The 25,090-nt window shown below is 39.0% G+C and overlaps 1 protein-coding gene across 2 annotated transcripts; it reads right to left on the reverse strand.

Moving 5' to 3' along the window:
- Positions 1-873: 873 nt before the first annotated feature.
- EEIG2 (EEIG family member 2) lies at positions 874-19,581 on the reverse strand. Of its 2 annotated transcripts, none has more exons than XM_056498204.1 (11): positions 19,082-19,581; positions 9,364-9,484; positions 8,731-8,760; positions 8,142-8,258; positions 6,959-7,005; positions 4,499-4,605; positions 3,905-4,000; positions 3,183-3,384; positions 2,972-3,099; positions 2,522-2,591; positions 874-959 (listed from the first exon to the last, which is right to left on the reverse strand). In XM_056498204.1, the coding sequence occupies exons 1-11, from the start codon at positions 19,228-19,230 to the stop codon at positions 917-919; spliced, it is 1,110 nt and encodes a 369-aa protein (XP_056354179.1). In that variant the 5' UTR covers positions 19,231-19,581; the 3' UTR covers positions 874-916. The 2 variants fall into 2 exon arrangements, with proteins under 2 accessions (XP_056354179.1, XP_056354180.1); XM_056498205.1 differs by lacking the exon at positions 19,082-19,581 and adding an exon at positions 14,376-14,575.
- Between the last annotated feature and the right edge of the window lie 5,509 nt (positions 19,582-25,090).

The following is a 25,090-nucleotide window of genomic DNA, read 5'->3' on the forward strand; positions in this document are numbered from 1 at the left end:
AAAACACAAGCAAAGCACAGACTGAAAGATTAAACTACAATTTAAAAAATTAAGTGGTAGTAAACTACTGACTAGGTTTGTAAACAGTACCATCCTATTGCATGTTGCATGCATTATCAAAGTGAGTTTCTGTGGGAACTCCAGATTTAACAATCAAGGCAGCTTTCTTGATAAAACACTACTGTGCCTTAGTGTTTTGGTGTGGAATCCCACTTTTTTCATCACTTGGACCAAAAAAAAGTCACATTTGATGCATTTAAACCTGTAGCCTTAATTTACAGTCAACACAACTGACGAGTGGCTGGCTTAGATCTTAGGTCTAGATTTATTTTGTTCTGGAGGTTTGTTTCAAATGTAAGTGATGTTCACTTCTTCAGTTGAACCTTACAATGAAGTTGTGCTCAGTACTCTCAAGAGAAGGTTTTGGTTATGTTAAAACATAGCTGGCCTGTTTTTTGGAGGCCATAACTTTGACCTGATAGGAGTGATTAGCTCCTGTAAAACTAAAATGGCATATAGACTCAAATTCAGTAATTACTTTTTTCAGGTTCTTGTAAGACCAGCTTTCAGAAGTTTCTTTAGAAACAGCATTACGAATAAAGTCCATCACCACAAGTGATCTCTTTATATAAAATATTTAAATGGGACATGCTTCCACAGATGTTTCACAGAAATTAGCTAACTCCACCAATATCAGAACTTACAAAAATGGTCCAAGCGCTCTCACAAGGTACACATAGCTACACATTGCCTTCATACCACAGAAGATGATGCCCTGTGAGCAAGAAGCATTCCACTGCTTTTCAGGAAAAGATCACATTGAGTCCATTTTGTCTTTCTCAGCTCTTGCAACAGAGCAACAATACCAGAAGTATCAATACTAGAGCTCCAAGTTTTCCTCATTTGACATTCCAGTTTAGCGTTTTATCACCACCTGTTCATATGCTCCAGATCCTACCCTGAAAGTTTGAAAAAAGTTAGTTCAATGTCAATTTAAATGGAAGCTAAATAGCAAGTATCACATATCAGCAAGTGTATTGTTTAAACAACACAACTAACAGCCCTCCCAAAAAACCCAACAAAACCTTTCCAACCAAACAGCAAGTACCAAACCAGCTAAAAGTGAAGGGTAGAAAACATTCATCATTAATACCATGTCAGGAAGTCATCTACACTTTAATGTACTAAAGAGATTTTGTTGTACTACAGTCAAAATGAACAAAAAGTAATGTTACTAAATAAGAAGTTACTGTTGGACTTCACTAGAATTTCATAAAAACCACATTTAAGGTACCCATGCCCACAGTTACGTCATAAGCAGCTAATACTCTTTATGTACATTTATACATTAACAGATCAGTGAGTCTAAAAAACCCAAAAACAGATTGTAATCTTACATTAAGATAGAAGAAAAACTTCTTCAGTCTTTTGTTCACTTTGAATTGTAAACAAAACTCTTTCACCTACCACATGACAGTCCATAGTGAGTGGTTTTCCACAGCAAATTGCAGTACTATGTAAAAAATTAATAGGGCAAGCTCTGCCTTAGTACAGTATTGTGCCTGGACTGTTCTGGCAGCTGCCTTAGGACAGACCTTTGTGTGCTACAGGAGTGTGTTCTGTATTCTTCATGTGGTCCTAGACAGATATCAGTGTGCCCAGTTTGTAGATGAGCCAAGGAATCACCTTTTAACCATTAAGATTACATGCACATATAAAATGCAATTATTTTATGACTTTCAGTATATTATCAACTGCCTTTATACCTAGATTCATAGTAATTGCTGAAATACTAAGGCTATTCTGATTTCTTCAGCTAAAAATGTTGAGTTACATTGGACTGCAGAAACACAGTATTAGACCATATTCTTGCCTGGCTTTCATGCTTTCTCATCTGAAGATTTAGACATTCAGGTCAAGTCATATATCAGGCTATTTAAAGAAGGTTTAGAGAAGAAAAAGAGGTCCCTGGTTCTAAACAGCAAGATAATCTGAAGCAAATTATCAGAAGAAAGAGTTTAGGGCTGCAAATAGTTGAAAGGTGAACAAACCATTGAAACAAATAATGTAACAAACGGAAACAGGATTTGTGAGGAAAACTAAACTGAAGAAAATCAGCATTGCTATCAGGAAGATGTAACAGTTTGATACTGTAAAGGCAGATGTGTAAAGCACTTAAAATTTTCTCCCCACTCCAGAGTAACATAATAAAGCTGTTGAGCTCCCATTTGAAACTAGTGTCTGTTTCCTTTGTCCATACTGAAACTCATATCTGAGAACCTCAGAACTGAGACTCTTCAGAAACTCTGAAAGTTACAATCCTTATGGCTGACACATCGATTCTGTTCTGGAACTAATCTATGTGCCCTATTTTAAAAACTGACAATCTAGCTCTTTTGGTGCTTTTAAATGATACAGAATAGAACGATACAAAGGACAAGAATGTAGACACAGAATAATTGCTGGGTAAGATGCATTTTTATTTAGTATCGCCTAAGGATTAATTGTTCTGGCTACATACCTGTTAGGTAGATGGTGGCTTCCAAAAGAAGTGCTTCCACCAGGGCCCACAAATAATCTTAAACCTTCTTCTAAAAGGCAAATGAATTAAAATATGTTAGCTTTCTTTAATGTTGCCATAACTAAATCTACGTAATTTTACATCTCCCAGTTTTGTAGCTGATACTTTCAGATGCAAATACTTCAGGTAATGAAGAACCAACTCCTACATGGTGTAGGTTGAAGTACCTTTGTCATAGATTTGCACTTGCTCTTTTAGGCTTAAAGTAGTGATCTGGGAAAGCTCCCTGAATCATGTACAGGTATTTTCAATTTCTGGTAGATAACACGAAGTAGAAAATGTAGCACAGTCCTTACGAATACAAACAACAAGGGACTGTGAAGAGAGTGGGTTTTCCTAAGGTCTGTAATGTACATCAATTTTCCTAAGCTTCCTTATTTATCTCCATACCTTCTGCACTTGAGTCTAAACTGAAGTCTTGACTCTGGAGTATTTTTTCAACTATATCATCAGCATCAACTCTGGTAGCATCAACCCTCTTCAGCTGTGACTCCACAGAGTCTTGCTTTACAGGATGTCTGTGAAAATAAATACATTTAGAGCTCTTAGACATGATAAAGGAATTTACTTTTGCTAGATAGGGCTTTCAAATTAAGTGTACCTGCACTGTTTTTCTGGTGGTGCATCTTCAGTGGATGTATCAGTATCAGCTTCAGTTACTTTTGGCTCAGTCTCTTCACATGCCTCTAGAATACTTCCAGTTCCTGTTGAGGTACTTCCTACTGAGGTACTCCCCACTGAGGTGTTTCTCCTGTGGCAGAGTTCAGACAGACTAGATGATCTAGAGTGACATGTGCTGTATCCTGTTGGGAAAATGTAGGAGAGATGGGTTAGGTATGTTTTTGACAGGCCAGGTTCATCCTGAAAGCAGAATTTGTGTTTTGTCTTCATATAAAAGGACTTTCAAAAGCCCTAAGAATGTATGTGTATACATCAACTTGACAACTGACTTTGGGTTTTGTATCCTAGCACCTGCCATTTCTTTATGTTCTAAGTAACTCTGTTTATATCAGAACAATTAGAATTACAAATATCCCCTTCAGCTTTTAGATTTTTTTACTCATGGAAGATGTAAAAATCTTATTCAGATATGTTAATTGGAGGGAACAACGGCAAAAAATTTTCTTGCTTCTGAAGATGCAATCCAGTGAACCCAGTAAACTTTAAGAGGGAAAAATGTTACCCTTGCCACACCTGAAACTCCTAGGAAAAACCTTTCAACCCAAACCCTTTTCAAAAGATAAAGTAAACTTATTATCTACTGTCTAAGCCTGGAAAGAAAAATAATCCCCAACAACTGATAACAAAACTGTGAACAGCTACCTGACAGTTTTGATTGCTGACTTGCATAGCTTGATGTTCTGGAATGTCCACATGCACCAAGTTCATCTGGGACTGAGGCACTCTTTGATGAGACACCTGCAACATGGGCAAGTCAGTGTTCCAAAAGCAAACCTGATTGCTACTTTGCCTGCAGTCTTGATTAAATTCAAAAGTCACATTTCCCAGAGGGATTAGAGACTCAACACTGATTTTCTACAAAACTTTTGAAGATTCAAGTGCTGCAAAAATCCCATGATAAAAAATAAAAATCATAATATATATCTGAGCAAAACAGTACCACTGGGTTAGACAGATTTGTAGAAATGTAGTGGTAGATTTGTCTAGTGTCAATATTGAAGAGATGACCCTTCTTTCTCCAGTATCATAGTAGAACATTGTCCAGATGTTTTCTGTCTGAAAAGCTAACCTGCTTAAAAACTTCAGCTGTGTTTGAAGCAGAAACCCACAAGCCATGCAAGAAGGTTCCTTGCAGGCCAACTGTCAGCATTTCTTTCAGATCTGAAGTATTTTGAACATTTTGAAACGATGAAGCCAGTTATAAAAGTACTGAAAAATTAAGAGCATTTTCTATACCTGCTATACCCAGATGTGCTACTTTTAAGTTTTCTCCACCTTTCCTGTCTTCATGCAAAGACTCTGATTCTCCAGCAATTGCTATAGATGTTGCTGTGGAAGGAGGCCTGAAAGAAAAAGGTGGTTAAGATCTTTACTTCTGTTGTAATCTCTCCAGAATGATCAGCACACAGTTTTCCTTTCAAATATGTTGGCATAATTTATACTGTGCATCCAGTTAACAGACCTACAATTCTTTTTTGGAAACATGCTGCCTGGTCCCCCGTTAAGGAAGAGGGGAAAAAAAAAGCAGCTTTTGCTGTTGAGCTTAAGGACACATTACAGAATCAATCTGCTCAATCCTCTGGGGATCCTGGGAAAGGCTTTTCCTTTTATGATTATTGCTAGAGTGGTATGTCTTTAATTTGAAGTTATTCCTTATTTTTTTAAAGTGTATGAATCACAGGACAGTTTACATGCTAAGAATATATATAATTCAGTACTTGAAGGAGTACATGAAAAGGTGATAAGTTAAAAAAAAAACCAATGTGCACAACAGTTGGCCAAGTTGGCTTCTGTGCTGTGACACACTCCTGGCTTTGTTTCATCCCTGTCATAGGGCAGGAAATCATTCTGGGCTGATAACCCTCCCAACTCCTAATAAAGGGGCCTATGGCACCATCTCCACGTATTGCCCTTTAAATTTTACCTAAATTTTACCTTCTACAAAATCAAAAAAGCATCATGTATGATGTAGTTTAAATTTTAATTCAATATTAAAAGCTTTTAATAAAGCTCAAGTGCTTGTTTGAGTTAATACCAAGATCCAAAGAGAGATCTTTTTAAATTAATAAACCTCTTAGTTTGTGTTTTGGTAGTGCAAAAGAAACTAATTAGAAAATTACATAGTACAAGAAATCACAACCAAAATACATTTCAAGATGTTACCTACATGTTTTTTTTAATGCTTTGTTATTTTTTGCTGTGGGAACAGACTGTTGCTCTGCATACAAATGGGTATTTGTTGACATTTTTAGATTTGACATAGTCAATAAATGAGGCACTGTCTTCATGTAAAGTAACACAGCCCGTCTTAGGTTATATTTGAAAGTAAAGAGGAAAAGAAAAAAAGAACTTCCAGAAATACAGTGCCTGTGTGACTTAACTGCAAAACATACTTTTGAAAGCAAGAACTGAATGGTTTCAGGGATGTCATCCCAGATCAAACACCAAGCCTTCTAGGCTTCTTCATTAAATATGTAGTTGATGCCAGATTGTGAAACTGTTTTAAGGTTTATTTTTCCTTCTACAAAGGACATCTGGATTAGATAAATTTTTTGTTCTGTTTGTGTTGAAAGTTTATGTTCCAGGAAATGGTTATATCACCAGTTTGAAAGAAAGTGCCAAGTCTGAATAATTTGAGTAAGAGACTTTTTCCTAGGAATCCAGAAAGCTATTTAGATACTAATTTCAACTCCTTCAGTACTAGGCAGTAAAAAACAAATATGTTGCTTTATTAGTATCTAAGACTAATGATTGGTTGCCTTTGAGGAATTGTTTATCAGTTCCAGTGATGTATTTGTTAGTAGGTCTGACTCTAAAGTAAATCTACTGAAGTTGTTCTGAAGTAAAAGAGGTGCTGGATAACGAGGGAGATGGAAAAGTTTTGCTCAATCAGACGAATTCAGGTAATACCCTCTTGCTATTTATTCCGTAAGCATGAGATTCTGCAATGTTCAGTGTTCTGTTCTTCTCATTAAATGTTAGTAGAAGATAAAAGAAAGGACATTTAGTGGTACAAGGGTACATTGAAGAGTTCTGTGGTGAATTACCTAAGCCAGACTGGTACAAAATCACAGTACAACTATTACACTTCCTTAAGTACAGATTAAGGACAATGAGGCCAAAGGATCCTGGCTTCCTGCCCTTCAGATGTTACCTCTTGCATCTTTTACTAAGCTGCAGAATGTCTTTGCTAAGTAAATATATGTAAATGCTTTCTCTTTGTACTAAGTCATATCACACTTCTGTTGTTTGTTGGGGTTTTTTGCAAATGCATATTTCAAAATCGTCTGAGACTTGTGAATAAAAGTAGTACATTTTCCAGACACAAGTATTAGCAGATCACCCCATACCAAGTATATTTATATAAGGTTGCTGCAGGAACAGTTTCCCACAAACGGTCTGTTTTGTTGTTGGGGCTTTTTGGTTTATGTTTTTTTTTTTTTTTTTTACATTACAGATGTACAGGTATTTTGTGCTCAATACTAAGAGCCTAACAGCAAGAACTATGACACTTCTACTGGCAATTTTACCATGTTAGCCATTATTCAGCTACCATTCCATTTTCGGCTTTTTTTTTTAAATATTGTTATATTAATACCAGATTGGAGAGATGAAAAAACACAAGTTAGAAGTGTAATTCTCAACATGGAATGTATGATCAAAACACCACCCCACAGAGATTTTTTAAAAACTTACGTTTTAAAGCACGGGTCTCCAGACATCAGCTGCATGTTGATCAAAACCTACACATTAAGAAAACAAAATCCACAATAAGAAAAAAAATTGTGACACATACATGGTCATGTGAGTAAGTTATATTTACCACAAATGTTATATTTAAGGAAAATAAAGTACCATCATCACACATGCAAATAAACACAGGCAAAAAACAACATCTTTTTTCCTTAGGCATGCAAACAACACAGAATACCATTTAAGGTAATATAGTTACACATACAAGATTCTGAAAAAAAACACATTTATCAAGGAGAATCTTAGAATTATTAATAATTAAGATGGCTTCAAGGGAAAAACAGAGCCAAGAAACCTAAAACCTGAACGAGCAAAGAGAACATTGTTTAGACCAGTGGGTGCTGAAATATGTTCTTTGCTGAGGGTGCTTAGCAAACTGTTGCCTCGCAGGATGGGTTGTGCTAACATCAAAGACAGCAAAAACACACAGGGTAAATAAGCCATAGGACACAGGGCATTGAAGGCTTGTCAGGCAGGTCAAAGCCATCAATTAATTACAAGCGTTCTGGACAGTCTGTGACTGCCAGATCAGAAGGTCCATACATAGACTGTGGAAAATTAACCCCAGTGTCTCAGTAGAAAAAGTATTTGTTTTTTAAAATTACCTGACAATCTCAACGGAATTATTTTCAGGGTTATGGAGCCTATTCAGTTTTTTTTACTCCCTGGACTAAGGGAAGAGAATGTCAGAGTGGATGTCTTGCAAGAATTCTCCCCAGCTGTTACCATGATTACTATCAAATAGATAACAGGAAAATCCCAGGAGTCATGGAAGGTGACTTGTATAAATAAGCCAATTAATAGATTCACTCTCAGAAAGATGCACAGAAGGTTGCCCAGTCTTGAAAACACCATATATTAAGTTGTTCATTTTTCAGCTCTCCTTAGACTAGGAACACCTTTTAAAAGCTTTTCTTTTACAGCTATGCAGCTCCATTTCAAAGATAGGACAAATTCTATTTTTGACTGCGTAGATTTTAATGATTGTCTCTAAACAACACTTTTGGTTTTACTTCAAATAGCTTTCCTTCCAGAAAGATGTTCAGTTTTAAATTTCATTAAGTGCTTAATAATAGCACTTGTTCTCTGCTTTATTGCTTTAAGTATGATAAAGGAAAGAAATTACTTTGAGAATGGAGTTGTCTTGTCTTGTATTTTTGGTATCATAACCTTCCAGTAAACAGCGACGAGTGGTATTTCCTGATCCAGCAAACTCTGCTAGATTTAGATCTGCAAATCCTAGCTGTTAAGAGAAAATGACAATTAGTAGTAAGCAGATGGCTAAATGAAGGTACTTGGTAATTACACACTGAATACCACTCAATAACATTTTCTTTCAAATATGTACGAGGATGCCCTTTATAGGGGAAAAGCAGAAAACAAATCCAGAGTGTAAGATGCAGCATTTTTCTGTTTTCAGTTAAAAATTTAAAGTGCCAAGAGAAAAAAATAATGAGAGTTTTCTTTATTTTTTAATATAAAAGTTTAATTTTACTAACCCTTTCCACATACCAGCCCAAAAGAAAAAAGTTTTCATGGTATATAATCGTTATATATTTATTAAACACATTAATTGAAAGTTCCATCAGCATTGTGTCACTGCATATTATGAAGTCATAGGTATTAAGTACTATTCTAGAATTATTTTAAAAGGGCATAAAATGACAAGAAAGAAAAGCTTATCTGTAGGCAAAATTAGTTACATCTCAATTTACCTTTGCATATGCCTTTCCTCCTTTTAATTCCTAGGGAAAAAAATAGGAAAAAGACATACCATTAAGCCATTAAATATACTGACTCAGGATTTTTCTTAGTTTTTTTTTTTAGAAAAGCAGGTATCAATCTTTATTTTAAAATATCTCCCCACACATTTGCTAGACTATGCTGCTGTCATTTAGACCTTAATATTCATAATGCCTTTGGAGCTGGCCAGCAAGACACTGTTGTCTTGGAGAGAGGAATGGCAAGTGCCTGATGCCAACAGGCATTGGGCTCTTACAACGTCTGGCCCCAAAGCTAGGACATGCTGCATGCAAAATTCTGGTACTTAAAACAGTTCAAGGCTTCTAAGCTTACTGCTGCTTGCTGGAAGTGTCAATCAAGAGCTAACTTTATAAACACTGAAGAGAAATTCCTTTGCTGCCCTACTGGAAAAAGGGTTTTCTTCAATAAAAACATAAACACCCCAAAAATTAGTCAAAGTAAATTAAGTAATAAGATTACTACAAAATTTTGACTAAAGGAATACCTGATGTGATTGCAACTAAAATTTGCTTTATGAAACAAAATTGAAACAAAACGAAGCGTGAGCAAGGAAAGAGGAGAGGAGGGGGAAAAAAGCTGCTTACCTTCCGTACAGACACCCTGCAAGTGCAGGTATCCAGAATCCCTGTTGTGGCACTGGCACTGATCTTACACATAAAGAAGAACTTTTTCTTCCAGCGGACACAATTGGCCTGTACTACTTCCCTGCAAGTAAAGAGCATATGCTCAGTGTTAGATGCACGTACATTCAGAACCATACACTGCAATGAGACAGCTCAAGAACAAACACTGGCTCCACTCCATGCAAATTCTGGTCCAAGGCCTGAATAATAATCCACCGTTCTGATCTTAACAGTACAGCATGACTAATAACTATTTCAAACCTTGAACATGGTATTAAACCTCCAGAAGAATTCAACAGCCACATGTTTTTGCAAATAAATGTGAGTGTAATTTCTGCAGTTTGCCTCAGGAGAGTGAAGTCTTCCTGAACATCAGCTCCCAGGCACTGTCTCCCAAGCTGCTGAGCTTTGCAATGTGCTCAAGATAGCATCTTTGACAAGCAGTTTTTCAGTTCAGAGGAAAGGAGCCTCATACAAGCAAAATTACATAAATTTGGGGCCTGGAAAAGTAGAAGGGAGATGATGTGCAATAACCATTACAAAGGAATGCACTTGGGGCAAATGAGAATTGCAACTACATACTGTGAGCTTGCCATTTGAGAGCAAAATAAGCTGACACATCTGAAGGGATCTGTTTCTCACAGGAGGATAACCATCTGACAGTATGATGCAGTGAGGAAAAAAAGGAGGATGTAGGATGCTTTCAGTTATCAATGTCATTTTTTAAGACTCAGGGAGAACATACTCTGTTTGGCTAATTCTCACCAAGAACAGACTCCAAAATGAACAGGCACAGGGAGGACAACTAGAAAACCCCTCTACCTTAAAAGAGAAAAACCCCATATACTAATGATACACTAGTGATTCAAATACTTGAGAGACCAAATAACTTTTAAGTCAACTGAGAAGTGGCTAAGACCAAAATAAAGCATAATCAAACATCCATTTAAAACTGAAAGTTAGGAGGCCTCAAACTACAGAGCAAGTTTCTGGAACAGCTGTCAAATAAGAGAAGATGCATAAAAAGTCTTCACTGTATTTTAGGACAAGGTTGGCCAGTTTGTCACTAACAGGGCATAAGGACTGTGATTCTAAGGACTTACCTCAATAATCAAAAGTTCTTTTCTAGCCCCATGTTTCTAAATTCACATCTTAGAACTCTGAAGAAACTGGTAATTTCTTCTATCAGTCTAACCACTGAAGTACCGTCTTCACATATAAAAATATTTCTCCTTTTTCCTCTTCCATTTTCCTAATACATACATTCCTATGGTATATACTAACTTCTGACAGCAGCTTATTATTGAAGAAGCAGTTTAAAGTCTTTTAGCAGATAGAATCCTATGGTTCTGCAGAGGCTGGAGCCAGAGTACATCACATGTATAGAAAAATGACGAGTTACAGGGCACTCACAAAAGCTGTCTTTGCTGTTCTGGTGAGACTGCCAACTCCAAGGCTCACTGGCAGTGTGACTTCCTAAGGTGAGAATAAATCAGCCAGCCTGAAATGAGTCAGTGTAATGACCACAACAGACTAACAGATTCTGAGATACAGCACTGAGTCACATTCAGGCATGTGACCTGGAAGGAACACGCTCTGTAAACATGATCTACTCTTTATCTAGAATGTTTTACATTGCAAACTTTCCTGTACTGTGGGGGGAAAAGAATCCCATCCTGCTGTCATGTGAGTTACGTAAAAGAACCAGAATTCAAAAAAGGGAAATTACACACAGTTACATCTCTATTGAAACAGGCTCAGAGAAGAAGACATCACATAAAATACACCCTTAAAAGGGGTAATTGATAACTGATATCATTTGTGACACATATAAATGTCATCCATAAAGGTCAGAAAATCCTTTTTCTCATTACATCTGTTTGTTACAGAAGTAGGACAGCAGTCATCATCTTTCCCACCCTTTCCTTGTCACCCAGGACACTACTGGCTCTATCAATAACAGCATCACTTCTGCTGCTATTCATCATTTCGCTAAGTTCTTGTAGTGTTTTTGCTTCTGTAACATTTCCAGTAGTAATAATGCTACCTTTTTTCCACTGAAAAAGTGTTTTTGTAAACTCATAAATTCAAAGTGATGTGCCAAAATTTTTTTACTACTCAGTATAATGGTTCAAGTTGTTTCTGCTTCTCAGAACAGCCTTCTGCCTCTACAACAAAGTCAAAGCAGTTGCACATTCTACAGTTAGTGTTCAGACATCACTCACATTGTAGCAAAAGATAATGCAGTGAACATTAAACACATTTTTGCTTGTAAATGCAAGATAAATGTAAGTAACATCTGCTTGAAAAATGTAAGCAACCTTAAAACCTTAGGGATTTTGAATTTATTTCAGCATACCAATACTACTATATGGGTATAATGGTTCAAGTAAGGAAGACAGCACAAAATCACTCTGCTTTCTATAGACTCAGCCCACTCATTTCAGGGCAGGATTTGCAAACAAGAAGTAAAAGTGGCAGTAAAAAGGCTTCAGTTGTGGATGCTGATGGTCTAATTTTTCTGAAAATCAAAAAAAACCCCAGGAGTTCTGCTTTCTTCTCATAAGGATGTTAGAAAAAAGTATCATTAGTTTCTTTTGCTGGCATATAAATCACAAGATATTTGAAAAAATTTGCACACAATTAAAACCAAACAGACAACCCAACCAACTGCCCCTATTCCCACAAAACAGTTCTTCTAATTCCACTATATAAAAGAAAAAAAATTGATGTAATGTAATTCAGGAAATTTTTTAGTACAGATGAGTACTATATAGTTATTATATAATAGCTATTCACATCATGCTGAAAAAAAGTCAAATAATCAGAACATTTAACTTCAACAGTAACATCTAAGTTTGTAAGACTCTTAGTTAAGTGCAAGGCCTTTAGAAAATAAACAGCTGTATTGATTGGCTGCTATGGAAATGAACGCAGATAACTCCTGGCAGCTGTGCCGGTGCTGCAGGCACGCTGGGGAGAGCTTTCCGTTCTGAGTCACTTTCCTACGAGCCTCCGGTCACTTTACCACATGCAAAGCAAAACCAGTTGTTTTCTTAATCAAAATGTATCTTAGTTACCAAGATGCACTGGAATACATAGTAGGCTGCAGTGCTTTGGTGTAATTGAACAAATGCCAAGTGTAATTGAAAAAAAAACCAAGAATAAATTCAATAAACAGATACTGTAGGACATAATATATAGTGTGTTACCATCACTGTTTTTTCCTTAGAGTGACAGTTTCACATTGACTTAATTTCAAATGCAAGACTTAAGCTGTAAACAACTCCTTAGTTGTAGATGTTTTATATACTATACACAACTTATAAATGTTGAATAAAAATATTGGATTTTTCCTTCTGACACAACAGTTGAAAAAAAAAGTAAACACAGATAATAGACAGTAAGTCCTAATCCAGTCACCTCCTCATCCTAAATTGTTAACAAGTGCTGGTCTTTTTTTTTTTAAGGTGCATATGTTTATCAGATTGTTTTTTCATTTCCACAAGGATAAAATCCTTGATTAATAGCTTAAATTCAAAAATTAACATTTTTAAGGACCTACAGTGTTATGGGGAGAATCCTTTCTAGCTAAATAGAAAAGCTTTAGCATGAGAGGCTCTGAAATAAAGAAGCCAGAATTCCTTGTGGACGTTTAGCAAAAGACAATTTCATTAATCAGAAAATTTACTCAAGTTTTTATTTGAGTTATTCTCAGCCCATTAGGATCTTTAGCCATATGGGAATGATTATGACAAACTGCTTGTGTTTGTAGTGCAATTATTTTAGATTTACTGGTCATCAAAGAAACAATAAATTGGGATCATTTGTTTTAAGATACCATTCAGTCTATGTATCAGACTATGTTCACATGAAAATACTTCCAGAACTACTTTTGGATTCAACTGGGTCACTACACTTTATGTCAAACAAAGTGGGATTTGCTAATGCATCTTACAGTATGTGAACAGAACATGAGTTATCTACTCACTATAAATACTGTGGAAAAAAAAAGCTTTTTACTCCATAAGGTAAATGAGAATATTAGTATTATCTCATAAAGCTGGTGATTTGATAAGAGAGTCCCCCAAGTTTTGCTTGTTTGTTTTAGAAGATCTCTCATGTGGATGGGATGGCTGCAGCTGCACTGCTCCCAGGCAGCAGCGAGGTGAGGTGGTGTTCCTGGGAAGCCCCGCTGGGATCCCGGCACTCACAGGCACAGGGACTCAGAGCCAGCCTGCACTCACAGCCTTCCCCTGTCCTCGGGCAGGGCACAGGTGTGCTGGACACATACACAGAGATAGAGAGACCTGTGTATGGCTCCCAGGCCATCCCACCTGCTCACAGTGCAGCTCCATCCCAGGGCATCTGCTCCAGCTGCTGGCACCACAGGGATCCCTGACTGCAGGTGCCACCCGGGGCTGGCATTTGCTGTAACCCATCTGGACTCTCCAGCTGCTGGCACAGTGGACACACAGGGCCCTGTGACCCACAAACCAACAAACCAACTCCAGCTCTTTTAAACCAAGTCCCTGTTCTGCACAAACCAGACACCTTAAGCATGAAAGCTTTTCCCATTGCCTCTCCCTCTTTAACAGATGTCTGTCATGTATCTCTTCTCAAACTTTTTTTTTGTGACAAGTTAGCTGTTGATACATCTCATATCAGTTCTTATAAGTACAGTAACAGAAGTCTCCCAAGACCGAGACCTTTTTATATCTGCACTAACCCGTTACACCCCATGCAAAGAGCAGACTATACAAACGTTATTTTCCTCTACTGTATCCCAAAGATTAACCCCTTCAAAACTTCAAATAATATATTCTTTACTCCTCTGATTAATTCTTTGTTTTTTATCATATTCTTTGAATCAGTTGACTAAACACATTTTACTGTAACTATTAATGAAAGGAGAAAGACCAAGAAACTACATGTTGAAAAAGTTGTACTTTGTGTAGAGAACTTCTCCTTACCTTTTCTTCCCTACAGAGGACAGGATCTGAAAGCTGCTTGACCAAGTAGCACTTCACAAATGATGAAACATTAAGTGGACATTCAAGAATCTGAAAAAAGCAGCTACAAAATTGCAAGGTAGGATTTTTATCACACCGCTAACATTCCTCATAGTACTTGAAAACTTATTTTGCTTCAAGTTCCCCAACTGTAAATCCAGTTACAGCTGAAAAAGCTATTAGAAGTAGCATTATCCAGCTTTGAAGACTGTCAGCAGAATTCAGACATCATGCAGGAAGATTAGAGTGATAGGGACAGTGATTCCATGTGACAGGTATGTTTTTCTAACAAGTACTGTTATTTAAAAAGAGTTAGTTAAACTGTGTTACTATCATGAGAGTTTTTCAAATGCAATAGCAGCAATCAGGGAAAGAAAGGTAAAAAGACAACTTGAGGTTTTCTGCCTCACTGGACACTTAATTGCTGGTGTCACAAAAAATACATGTAGTTTTAGACAGTTGAGAAGGAGATGGCCATGCATCACTGGAAGTAAGAAGTACTTATCTGGCAGATAGGAAGTCAATTTCTAATGAAAGCAATTACATGCCCTAGCCTGTACCTATTAGGAATAAGAATATATTCATGCATGATCTCTCAAGACTTCCTGTCAAGTCTCAAGGAGGTGTATTAAAAAAAAACCATGTTGCTGAAATTCGTTGGAACATAAAATGATTTGATGAAAAACTTACAGCTCTTGGCCACCTCAAATCTCTGTCACATACAGCAAACATAACCAGCTTCTTAGTATAGAATGTTGTTTGTAAAGATAGAAACATCAGCATTCTAAATTGTCAGAAATCAGATCTGAAAGGAAGGGGAATATGACAAAGCTGAAAGCTGCAGTCAGAAGAAGACACCAACCAAGTCCTTTTCTTGACTGGGGTGCAGCTGGAAACCAAGCTAAAAATGGAGCTAGCAGGCTTATAGCTACTGTAGCCTCAGTTGATAGAGTAGAGCATTCAAAGTACAGCCTCAAGAAATCAGATCCTTATTCCCAAAATTTCTTGGATTTTCTCATATTCCATCTGTTCATTTACTGCTGATTGAGCAACAGCTCAGCCTATGAGCCTCAGTTTTCCGCTCCAGGGACCTATTAATTTTTTATTCAGCCTGATAAAATGAGGGCAGTTGCAGAAAGCCTGTGCCTGCTATATATTTATATCTACATTAGAATGGCCATGAATAAATATGCTTAGAATTTAGTCAAGTCTGTACCTTAAAATAGTATATTTTTCAGTTCAGAATACTCATAGGTGCAATTTCTGCCCTGAAATAATCTTATGTCCTTTCATGGTGCATTAGCCATTATGTGCACACTATTTTATGACCAGGGAGAACATAGACACACAGCATCCTAGAATCTGCACAAGTGTCATGTATTAATGTATCCAATTTCAAAGAGAGAGATCTAATGTCATTGGCCAGGGGAAAGATAGAAAGATGCCTTGCCACACAGGAAACAAGGCTTAAGTGATGAAAGCTTCCTAAAGAAAAAAAGGTTTGTTAGCATAACTTTGCATACACCCACAGTCTATTGACTGAAAATCCAGCCTTTATTCTAACATCTCAAACACAATGGTAAATATCCAGAAGTCATGTTAGGAAGCAGTTTCAGAAAGGGGAGGGCAGGAATTACACTATATGGCTGGTGGTCAGTTTGCTGAAACAACCAAACTGAGCCTCCCCCCTTCTACAATGGCTGTCAAGGCTTTTCCTGGTTTAGAGTCAAAGCTTATAACACATTCATTCTTGCCAGAATTCCAGGGTCCTGCTCTTGCAGAAACTCTCCAACATTTTTTCCAGTTTAAACACTGCTGCCACTTGGCTGGTCAATGTTCTTGGATAAAAATTTTATTTGGCACTACCAGATTACTTTAAAAGTTCAATATTCTTGTCAGGTAATTAAATATTTAGTGTTATAATCCAGAACTTTCTTTTCCTACAGTAAGTATTCACAGATGTGCAAAGGGATGTTTCAAATTGAAGTTTTCTAATTGGAGTTCTCAAAAACTATATGCAAACCCAAAAACACAAAGTGATGTGGTTTCAGTAGCTACAACTTTTATTAGTCTTCTTTTCATCTCACTTCAGTGGTCAGAGGGATGATGAAGGTACCACATTGCTTGCAGGATCAGGACTTTAATCATTCATACAGCATGATCCATAGAGGGCTGACAAGACAATCACTAGAAACTGTTTTTTTGATGATTTCCTACATACATATGGGCCCCTATTCCAAGGCAACTGCTGCCCTGGATTTTTATGACACTCTTCTCTGTGAGTAGGCTTTGGAAATAAAATGCTAATAATGTGAGGGTGGTTTATAGACTATTGATCGGACCTTTTTTTTTTTTTTTTTACTTTCTAAAGCAAGAGGTAGCAGGGTATTAGACTGTATGGGTACCAACTTGAGAACTTCATAACTTCTTCCAGAATAATTATAGTTTACCAGACCTTGGTGAGTAACAAAAATAAAGCTATTAAGAAAATAGTGTCAGTTTCCCCCATATTATAAAATGTTTGGAATGAGTTTGTCTGTTACTTTCTGAAACAATAGAATTCTTTGAATATCTTTTATAAAGCTAAAAAGATCACTACTTTAGGGATATAACTGCCAGCTCACAGCAAACTAACAAATGCATGTAACTAGAAGACTATGGCCACCAGAAAGTGTGCAACTGACAAGTTTTGAAATACTACCACTCTGGTGTAAACCTAATTTCTTCCTTATTTGTTCAGCCCTTTGCTGAATCACCACTCTGAAAACTCATCTGTTAATTCTTAAGCCAGGAGCAAAGGCACTCCCTAAACTGGCACTGAAGGATCACTGCAGAAGAATTCTTTAACTCCCTACCAGCATAGCCAAACATTCTCAGTCCAGCAGGAATGAGTTACACTCACACAGACCTTGACATACCAGCATATGTTCACTGCTGTTCGTTTTTAAGCTGTAACCCCAGAAAAAGAAAATGAAAGAATTTCTTAGCTTCAGCTCTAACACAATTTTTTACATCAGTTTTCCTACACACACTACATCCTACCACACATATTTTACTCTAATAAACCATTCATAAAGATATGAATGTAGGCTTTCAAGTGTCTAATTTCAGCATTATGAATAGGCAAGGCAAAACAGACTAAGATCACCATAACATGTCAAAACCATCTGCTCAGCTGAAAGCAAGCCCTTGAAAATAGACATCCTGTCCAGAAGATGTATGTCAGCCTGTGGAAATGACTGCAAGGCAATAAGGGCTGGAATAGGACAGTAATGGCACATTAGTGTCTGAATCATGATTGTCATCATCATCATCATCTATTACTTATGAAGTTGGCCACAAGAAAAATGTTGAAGAAGGACACAAAATGAGAACAGAGCACTGATGAGCTGAGCAACTTCCAACTATACAGAAGAAAAATTTATCTTCTATTATACATGCTAGTATAATGGAATGGTTAAATAAGGAGGTACTAGGCCAAAGTTCCATTTTTATTCCTTCTCCTTGATTAATTTAATTTACAGAATCAAAAGCAGATAATTTAGAAAGCTCCATAACAACAGTATTTTAATAAGAAAATAACTGAATATTCATGGATTTGTTAGCGTCTTCTCCCAGAATTGTATTTTCCAGTAAATCCTTTCTCTAATAAAATTAAAGTAAAATAATAACTCATACAACAAGAACAAGTGTAATGGGAGGGGAGTCTCCTCCCCAGACCTGAAGCCACAGCACACACCCTTCCTATTGACAAGGTTCTGCCTCTGCCTGGTACTTGGAAAAAAAAATAATACACTGGCACTCTATTTACCCATCACTACCCGTGGATCGGGGAGCCACTGTCACGACAGATGATTATCCCATTGCTGAGGCACAACTGAAGGAAAAGAAAAAGGAAAAAAAGACATCTGCCTTGCTGCACTTGCAGAACTGAGCATGAACAAAGTAACACATGACCCGAGCACTTAAAGGAAAAATTGAGGACTTTTCCATGGAACTTAGCTCTCCATGTAAATATCCGCAGAACGAAACACAGCAAGCCAATGTTCAATAATTAAACAATAAGGTCGCACAACTCACAGGGGACAGCTCAGACTACAGACGTGGAGACAAGAAAGGCTCTCCCCTCCGGCTACCGATCCGCTCAGCAGCTCCAGCGTTATGGCACAAGAGACCCATTTCTCTGGGACAACCCCCATTACTCAGGGATTCCTTTCCTCTCTTACTCCGTGTTTAGGAGCCTCAGAATTTATTTTACAACGTTACGACTCCAGGCAGCGAGCAGCCACGCAGACGAGGAGTTCCAAGTGCTCCCACATGCGTTCTCTCGCCGTTGATGCTGGCAAAGCAGGCGGGACGAGAAGGCGGCCAGGCTGCCGGTGCCACAGAGCTTCCCCTTGGGCGAGGGGAACGGCGAGCGGCGCGGCCGCACCCGCCAGAGCCCCGGGACAGCCACCCCTCCTTTCCCCGGGCCCCGAACCAGGCGAACCTAAAGGAGAACAGCGGAGCCCCGGGCTCGCCGAGGCACGGCCGCGCTTCCCCGGTCTCGGCGAGACGCGGAGCGGAGCGCAGCCCGCGGGACGGGACGGGACGGGACGGGACGGGCGGGGACGGCGCCGCCGCCCGGGGCTCCCTGCGGGGGCGAGCACCCCGGCACAGGCACCTACCGGGAGGACTCCCCGCTGAAGCTGCCCCCGTCCAGCAGCCGCACCTTGCAGAACAGGATGCCGTTGACGAAGGGCACGGAGGAGAGCTCGTCCAGCTCCAGCTCCACGCGGAACTTGAACTTCTTCTTCTTCATCATGATGAAGGCCATGGGCCTTCCCGGGGGCCGCCCCCGCGGCAGCTCCGCTGCTCTCCGGCGGCCCCGCTCCGCTGCGCTCCCATGCCCGGGGCGGGGGCGGCTCCGCGGGCCGGGCCGGAGCGGCGGTGCCAGCTCAGCCCTGCCGGCAGCGGCGCTCCCGGCCGGCGCTTACATGGCAGCCGGCGCCTCCCTTTCAAACCCGCCCGCCTCCGCTCCGCCCGCCGCCGAGGGCTCCAGCGCCGCCGGGCGCTTCCCGGAGCAGCTGGCCCAGACCGGGGCCGGGCCAATGCTGTGCAATGAGGGCAGCTCGGCTGCTGCTCCCCACGGTGTCCGCAGCAGCGACGTGGCGAGCGCGGCTTGTGCGGCTCCCCCGCCTCGCAGGGACCGTCCCGGAGCGGAACCTCCTGCGCTGCCCGCTGTCGGCGTCCCAACTCCGAATTTAGGTTCCCTCCACTGTAATTCAAACCCTGTAGGGGTCGTGTACAGCCTTCAACCTGTAATTCACAACCAGCGCCGCTGCTGCCGCAAGCAACAGATGCTCACGGTCTCGTAGAGAAGAAGGGTGCGCACATCTGTGTTTGCTTTTAAAACACTCCTGTGGCGTAGATGATTACGGCAGCACATACGCGACGCTCTTGTTTAATGTATAGTTCAATACCAGCCCGTGCTCTCTACGGAACAGCTTTGTCTTAAAAAAAAAAAAATTTCCAGGAGATTTAAACATAAAGCAAACTCCAAGCAGCCTCCATCAGCAGATCGGTTTCCTCTTTACAGCGTTGCACAAGGAGCACACAGCACGTCTTCCCATAACCAAGCACTTAATCACTTGAAAAGAAAAAGAACTTTTAAGACTACGTATGCAGTGTGATCTGCCCCTGTAATCTCCTTGCAGTTTGTGGAAGTAATGCTGCCCCTCGTTCAATATAAATATATAGAAATATATTTTTCGTAGAATACATACCTGATGAATACAGGTAGCACAAATAATATGCAGCTAAGTATATCAGAATGTCCCCAACTGTCCTGAAGAAAAAAAAAAAAAAAAAAAAAGCAGTAAAGAGTAAAAACAAAAACCACAAACAAACATAAAAATGGAGTGTCTGGGAAAGAAATGCTCTTGGGTTTTTTTTCCTGCCCTAAAACATACATGAAAAGAATTCATATACACTTTTCTAGTAAAATATAAACTACAAGGGTAGTTTGATGCCGTTGTCAGTTTTGCATTCCTAACAAAGAATTTCCTACAAAACTCCTAAATGCCAAGAAATAACTGGCTCTGAAAGAAGTCTTTTTACTGGAATAAAATTGATAAAAAGATAACCTAGAGAGAAGACCTAGGCATTTGGCCTTGACCTATGGCTTCCCCTCTGAGAACATTTCTTTGGTATGGCCTAAAGTAATCCTGGAAGTCTTTTCTGTCTAACAGACCACAAGTGCCCACAATATATCATACAAAGCAATTCTCTGAGCACTCCACTCATCAGCTCTCTGTTCAGAGAAATGGAAGGTGAAAAGCTTTCAGCACCTGAAGGGACTAAATTGGTACTTAGTTGGTATCAAGTTATACCAAGAACATCCTTTCTTTTCAAGTAAAAGACCCAGTTCTAGAGTTTTAGTAGAAGGTCCATTGCGTTAAGATGTAGAAAGAAAAATAGGATTACAGGCCAGAAAAATTGTCTGTTAAAGGTCAATAAATACAATTGATCCAGTTATTAATCAATATTTTAAAGAAAAACAGGATTACTTCACTCAATCAAAGAGGTAGATGAGTAACCCTCATAAACTATAAAAACCTATGAGTACTTTGAGTATTACCCCATGCAAGCAAGGTATAATAATAATTCCCTGTATAACCAAGCTCCTTAGGCAGTTGTAAGGGTTTACCCAACAAAACCAACCTGACCTGGGCCCTCTGTATTCAAAATAACCTTATTAACCAAAAGAGTCAAAAGTGTCAGAAGTATAGATTTAAAAATATATTTAGAGTCTTTAATCAAAAGATTCTCAGAATAGCAGAAGAGTTTTTTAAAAACAGATGAACACTGTAGGTAATGTAACAATCCTGTGTTGTCATTGCTAAAAAAGCTTCTGTAAGATTAAAGCACTGAAGGGTTTTTTTAAGGAGAAATTCCTAAATCTTTAAAGAAGTTGGATGTTACAGGTACAAAATCTCAAGTATTCAAGAAAAACATGTTTTACAAAATGCCCCAGTTAAGGTAGAATAAAACAAATAATTAAAGAGCTGTTTGCTCTCCTGAAGAATGTCACATTTCAGTTACAAAATTTCAGCGTTAATAGGCAATGTTCTTTATTGTTCTGTGATTCAGTGGACAGCTGAAGCACAGGTCTATGGGATTTTTAAATCCTGCAGAGCATCATCATTGTTAGAGGTTGTGCTAATGTGATCTGTACTCATCCACTTGGCCTGTATGTTTTCTGTAGCATTGTTTTTCTGCTGGGCACTTGATTTCTGACCTGCACCTCTTTTTCCTGAGAATAATAGCATCAGGATAGAGTTGAAATGCTTCTAGGTTTGGCTTTAGGTGGATCACTGCTCTAACTCTGATATGAGGTCTGGGCTCCAGCCTGTACCCAGATCAGTGCTTCCAGCAGCAGCACATTGTAAGAACTTGGTTTTCTTCATGGAAGAGATTCATTTTGGATGCCTGAAATGAAATTGAATTAAAAAGTGAGGTTGGTGGGAGCTAAATGCAATGTGTGTAGGTGAAGTCTACAATAATGGCATTTCTCATGCTGCTGAAGTCTCAGTCCCCCAAAGGTGTTTTCACCTGTCTAGTACAGACCCACAGAGCTGTCCCTGGATGACCCTCTGAGGGATCCCTGCCTTTGGCTGTTTAAAGCTCAGGTACCAGCCCCTCTCCTGAGCTGTTCTGTGCCCTCCAAAATGGGCACGTGTCAGGAGCAGTCAGAACCCAGCTGAACCTCCACTGAAGATTTTAAATAATGATTTCATAGCTTGTAAATTATATTTTCCTCAATTACAGCACCAGTCTGTGTGAATTAAGACATAATACTTCTTTCATGCTAAACCAGTCCAATGTTCTGTGCTAGACAAGAACTGGTAAAGAAAAATATGTGAAAATAATAAAATAATCTAAACTTGCTATAATTTATTACATGATAGTAAGATTCCATATGTTTTTTTAAGGCTTATTTTTAATGTTAGTTTAAAACTGAGCAAATTACATCTATGTAATGAAGCAAGTATTCATCCTACCTTAAATAATTTCAAAACACTGAACTTTGTCTGTTGCCTCTTAAATATTTATTGCCTTTATGTTCTTTAATTATATCCTCCCGTGTGTGAACTGAAGACTGCTCCATCAGGTGACATAAAACTTTTGGATGTAATTAACAGGCCATTTTAAATGTGTAGCAGAACTGGGTTTGAGCTCATAATTTAAAAATTATTCAACTTCCCTGCAGTCTTTGGAGTTATGCCAGAAATGATTTCTGGCTCATGCAGTAGATGATTTTCAGAATCTTATGATTATTATAAAGAGCTTCCTTACTCGTGGAAAAAGAGCTACAATATCTAGAACAGACACCTAATAATGAAATTCAGCTGACTTATCTTTTAGTCTATTAATAATAAATATCAAGTCTGCTTCCAGTCTCTGAGGTTTTGTGATATTTATAGCACTTCATCTAAGTGGATTGTATTGATGTAATTTAAATATTTATTGTATATGTATTGATGTAATACTAATTAAAAGCTTTTTCTGGTAAGTTAATTTTTTTTTTTTTGCTATGTTTTTGCTCTTGTGACAACTAATTGGTGTTGATATCAAAAAGCCTTATGACACTAAAATCAATACAAATGGAATAAAAAAAAAAAAACCAAATACAAAAACAGAAGCTTCCCACTCAAACATTTAAAATAAAATGTCTTGGGCAAAAGTATTTCTTGACTCAGAAGGGACGTTGCACTCCCTTCAAGCAAGGTAAAAAATCAGTGTGCAAAGCCATGGACTATTCAAGTCTCCTTTTTAACAAATTGAGACTTTGTAAATGATACAGCTCCAAAAGCTGCCAAACAAGGTCATTTGTAGAAGAAATTATAGTTGTGGTAGAGCTAGCTTCCAAATAATAGGTGAGACTCATTTTCTTATTGATGTAAATGAGGCAGATCTCTGGATCTGTGTTTGTGGTCACTGTCTCAGATGTCCCTGTAGGAGGTTAACTAGACCTAAGGAGTGTCTGTATCTTCCAAAGAGCAATGGCTTTCTCAGGTGTGTACCTAATGGTTTATCTATCAACGTGTGGAATACCTGAGGCTCTCATCTCCTCATTATTATCAGCCAGTCCTACTAAAATCAAAGCATTTATGCCTTCTGTTAAAGCTCTATGCTACTTACTCCATTTTCAGGGAGACCAGTGCAGACCTGAAGAATAAATTTCACTTTTGTGTCTCACCATGGACAACCAGCTGGATCAATGACACACAGCTGCTACTTCCAACTTCTGCTGTGCATACAAGTCAAAGCAGAATCTATTTGCAATTTCATTGTCAAACCAGCAGGATATTATCTGCTTTTTCTCTGTGGCCTCCTCTTTCTTCCTACACAACTCTGAACAGTATGGCACACAATATAAATTATGCCTATGCAGGATGCATTTATGAAAGCCAAGTCTGCCACAAGTAGCTTTTTTTTTTTGCTTGATCAGGAAGAACAAATGCATCTCTTCCTCTATTACCTTGTATTTTGGACTATTGGCACTAACTTTACACACGTTTTAATGACAGAGTGTTGGTGTTACTTTTTGAGTGGTTCTAATAGAGGGATGGTCTTAATATACACATTCAGCACTTAGTATGATACATAAAGTAAGTGTAAGGAGAAAATAAGGCTTAGGGGTGACTTAAAAGTAAGCCTCACCTTGCTGGTACCTACAGAGAGTTTAAAAAGGAAATAGGATCAGGCTTCTGTAGTGGGATATGGTGGGATGATAAAAGGCAGCAGACAAAGTGAAATGAGAACAGCTCAGTGTTTAGAAGGGAACATCTTCCTGTGAGAACAGTCAGGCTCTAGGCCAGGCTGCCTGGAGAGAGCACCCAGTTTCCATCCTTGGAGGCCTTCAAGGCTGAAATAAAGACCTGAGTAACCTGGCTGGAGTTCATGGATGAGCTCACTTTGAGCAGGAGATCCCTTCCTCACCACTTGCTCTGTGACACAATGAAGCTATAACATAATCCAGCAGTCTTTATACATGCAAGTCCCAGTAACATGTAGCCCTTTCTCAAACACTAATCCGTGGTCAGACACTGTAGCACATTAGCTTTATTAATTACTCCATGAGCAACGTTACAGGCTTTCTGCTGTAAGGATGAAATGCACTTTCCATGGATATGCACTAGGAAAGCAAGACTCAATTCAGTGGCAGCTGAAGTTCCTTTTCACTGCTACTCTCTTTGTGGAGAGACAGACTGCTCAGTGACATTTCCTATCCATTAACTCTTAGACCACCTGTGTACTTCTCCATTAACTCCACTGATTTATTTATGAAGCCATTATGAAGGAAAAAAACCCCTAGGCGTTCCCTCTTCTAATGTTTATTCTGTTAGCCAAGATTTCAGATTGCCCTTAGGCTGGGATGCTCTTCATACACCTTCAGCTGAGCCCTCCAGCGCTAGACTAGAATGAGCCCAAGTACCCAGACCAGGTCCTGTGCAGCCTTTGCGGTGTTTCTCTGTTTGTGCTGGAAACGCTGGGCTGGTACAAGCGTGTAAAGTGCGGGCGGGAGCTGTGCCGAGCCCGAGGGGCTGCGGGCCCCCCCTCCCCGGCGAGCATTTCCCGCCCGGCGGCGGGGCTGGAGAGAGGGAGGGAGGGAGAGAGAGAGAGAGGGAGAG

The sequence above is a fragment of the Oenanthe melanoleuca genome, chromosome 8, assembly GCF_029582105.1.
Source record: "Oenanthe melanoleuca isolate GR-GAL-2019-014 chromosome 8, OMel1.0, whole genome shotgun sequence".
Classification (NCBI taxonomy): domain Eukaryota; kingdom Metazoa; phylum Chordata; class Aves; order Passeriformes; family Muscicapidae; genus Oenanthe; species Oenanthe melanoleuca.

Excerpts from the sequence above, each read along its gene's own strand:
- EEIG2 (XM_056498204.1), bottom strand. The coding sequence starts at position 19,230 with ATGGCCTTCATCATGATGAAGAAGAAGAAGTTCAAGTTCCGCGTGGAG. Across the intron at positions 8,259-8,730 it reads GAGGAAAGGCATATGCAAAG|CTAGGATTTGCAGATCTAAA; the intron begins GTAAATTGAGAT and ends TTCTCTTAACAG. Across the intron at positions 4,606-6,958 it reads GGAGACCCGTGCTTTAAAAC|GCCTCCTTCCACAGCAACAT; the intron begins GTAAGTTTTTAA and ends TTTTTCTTTCAG.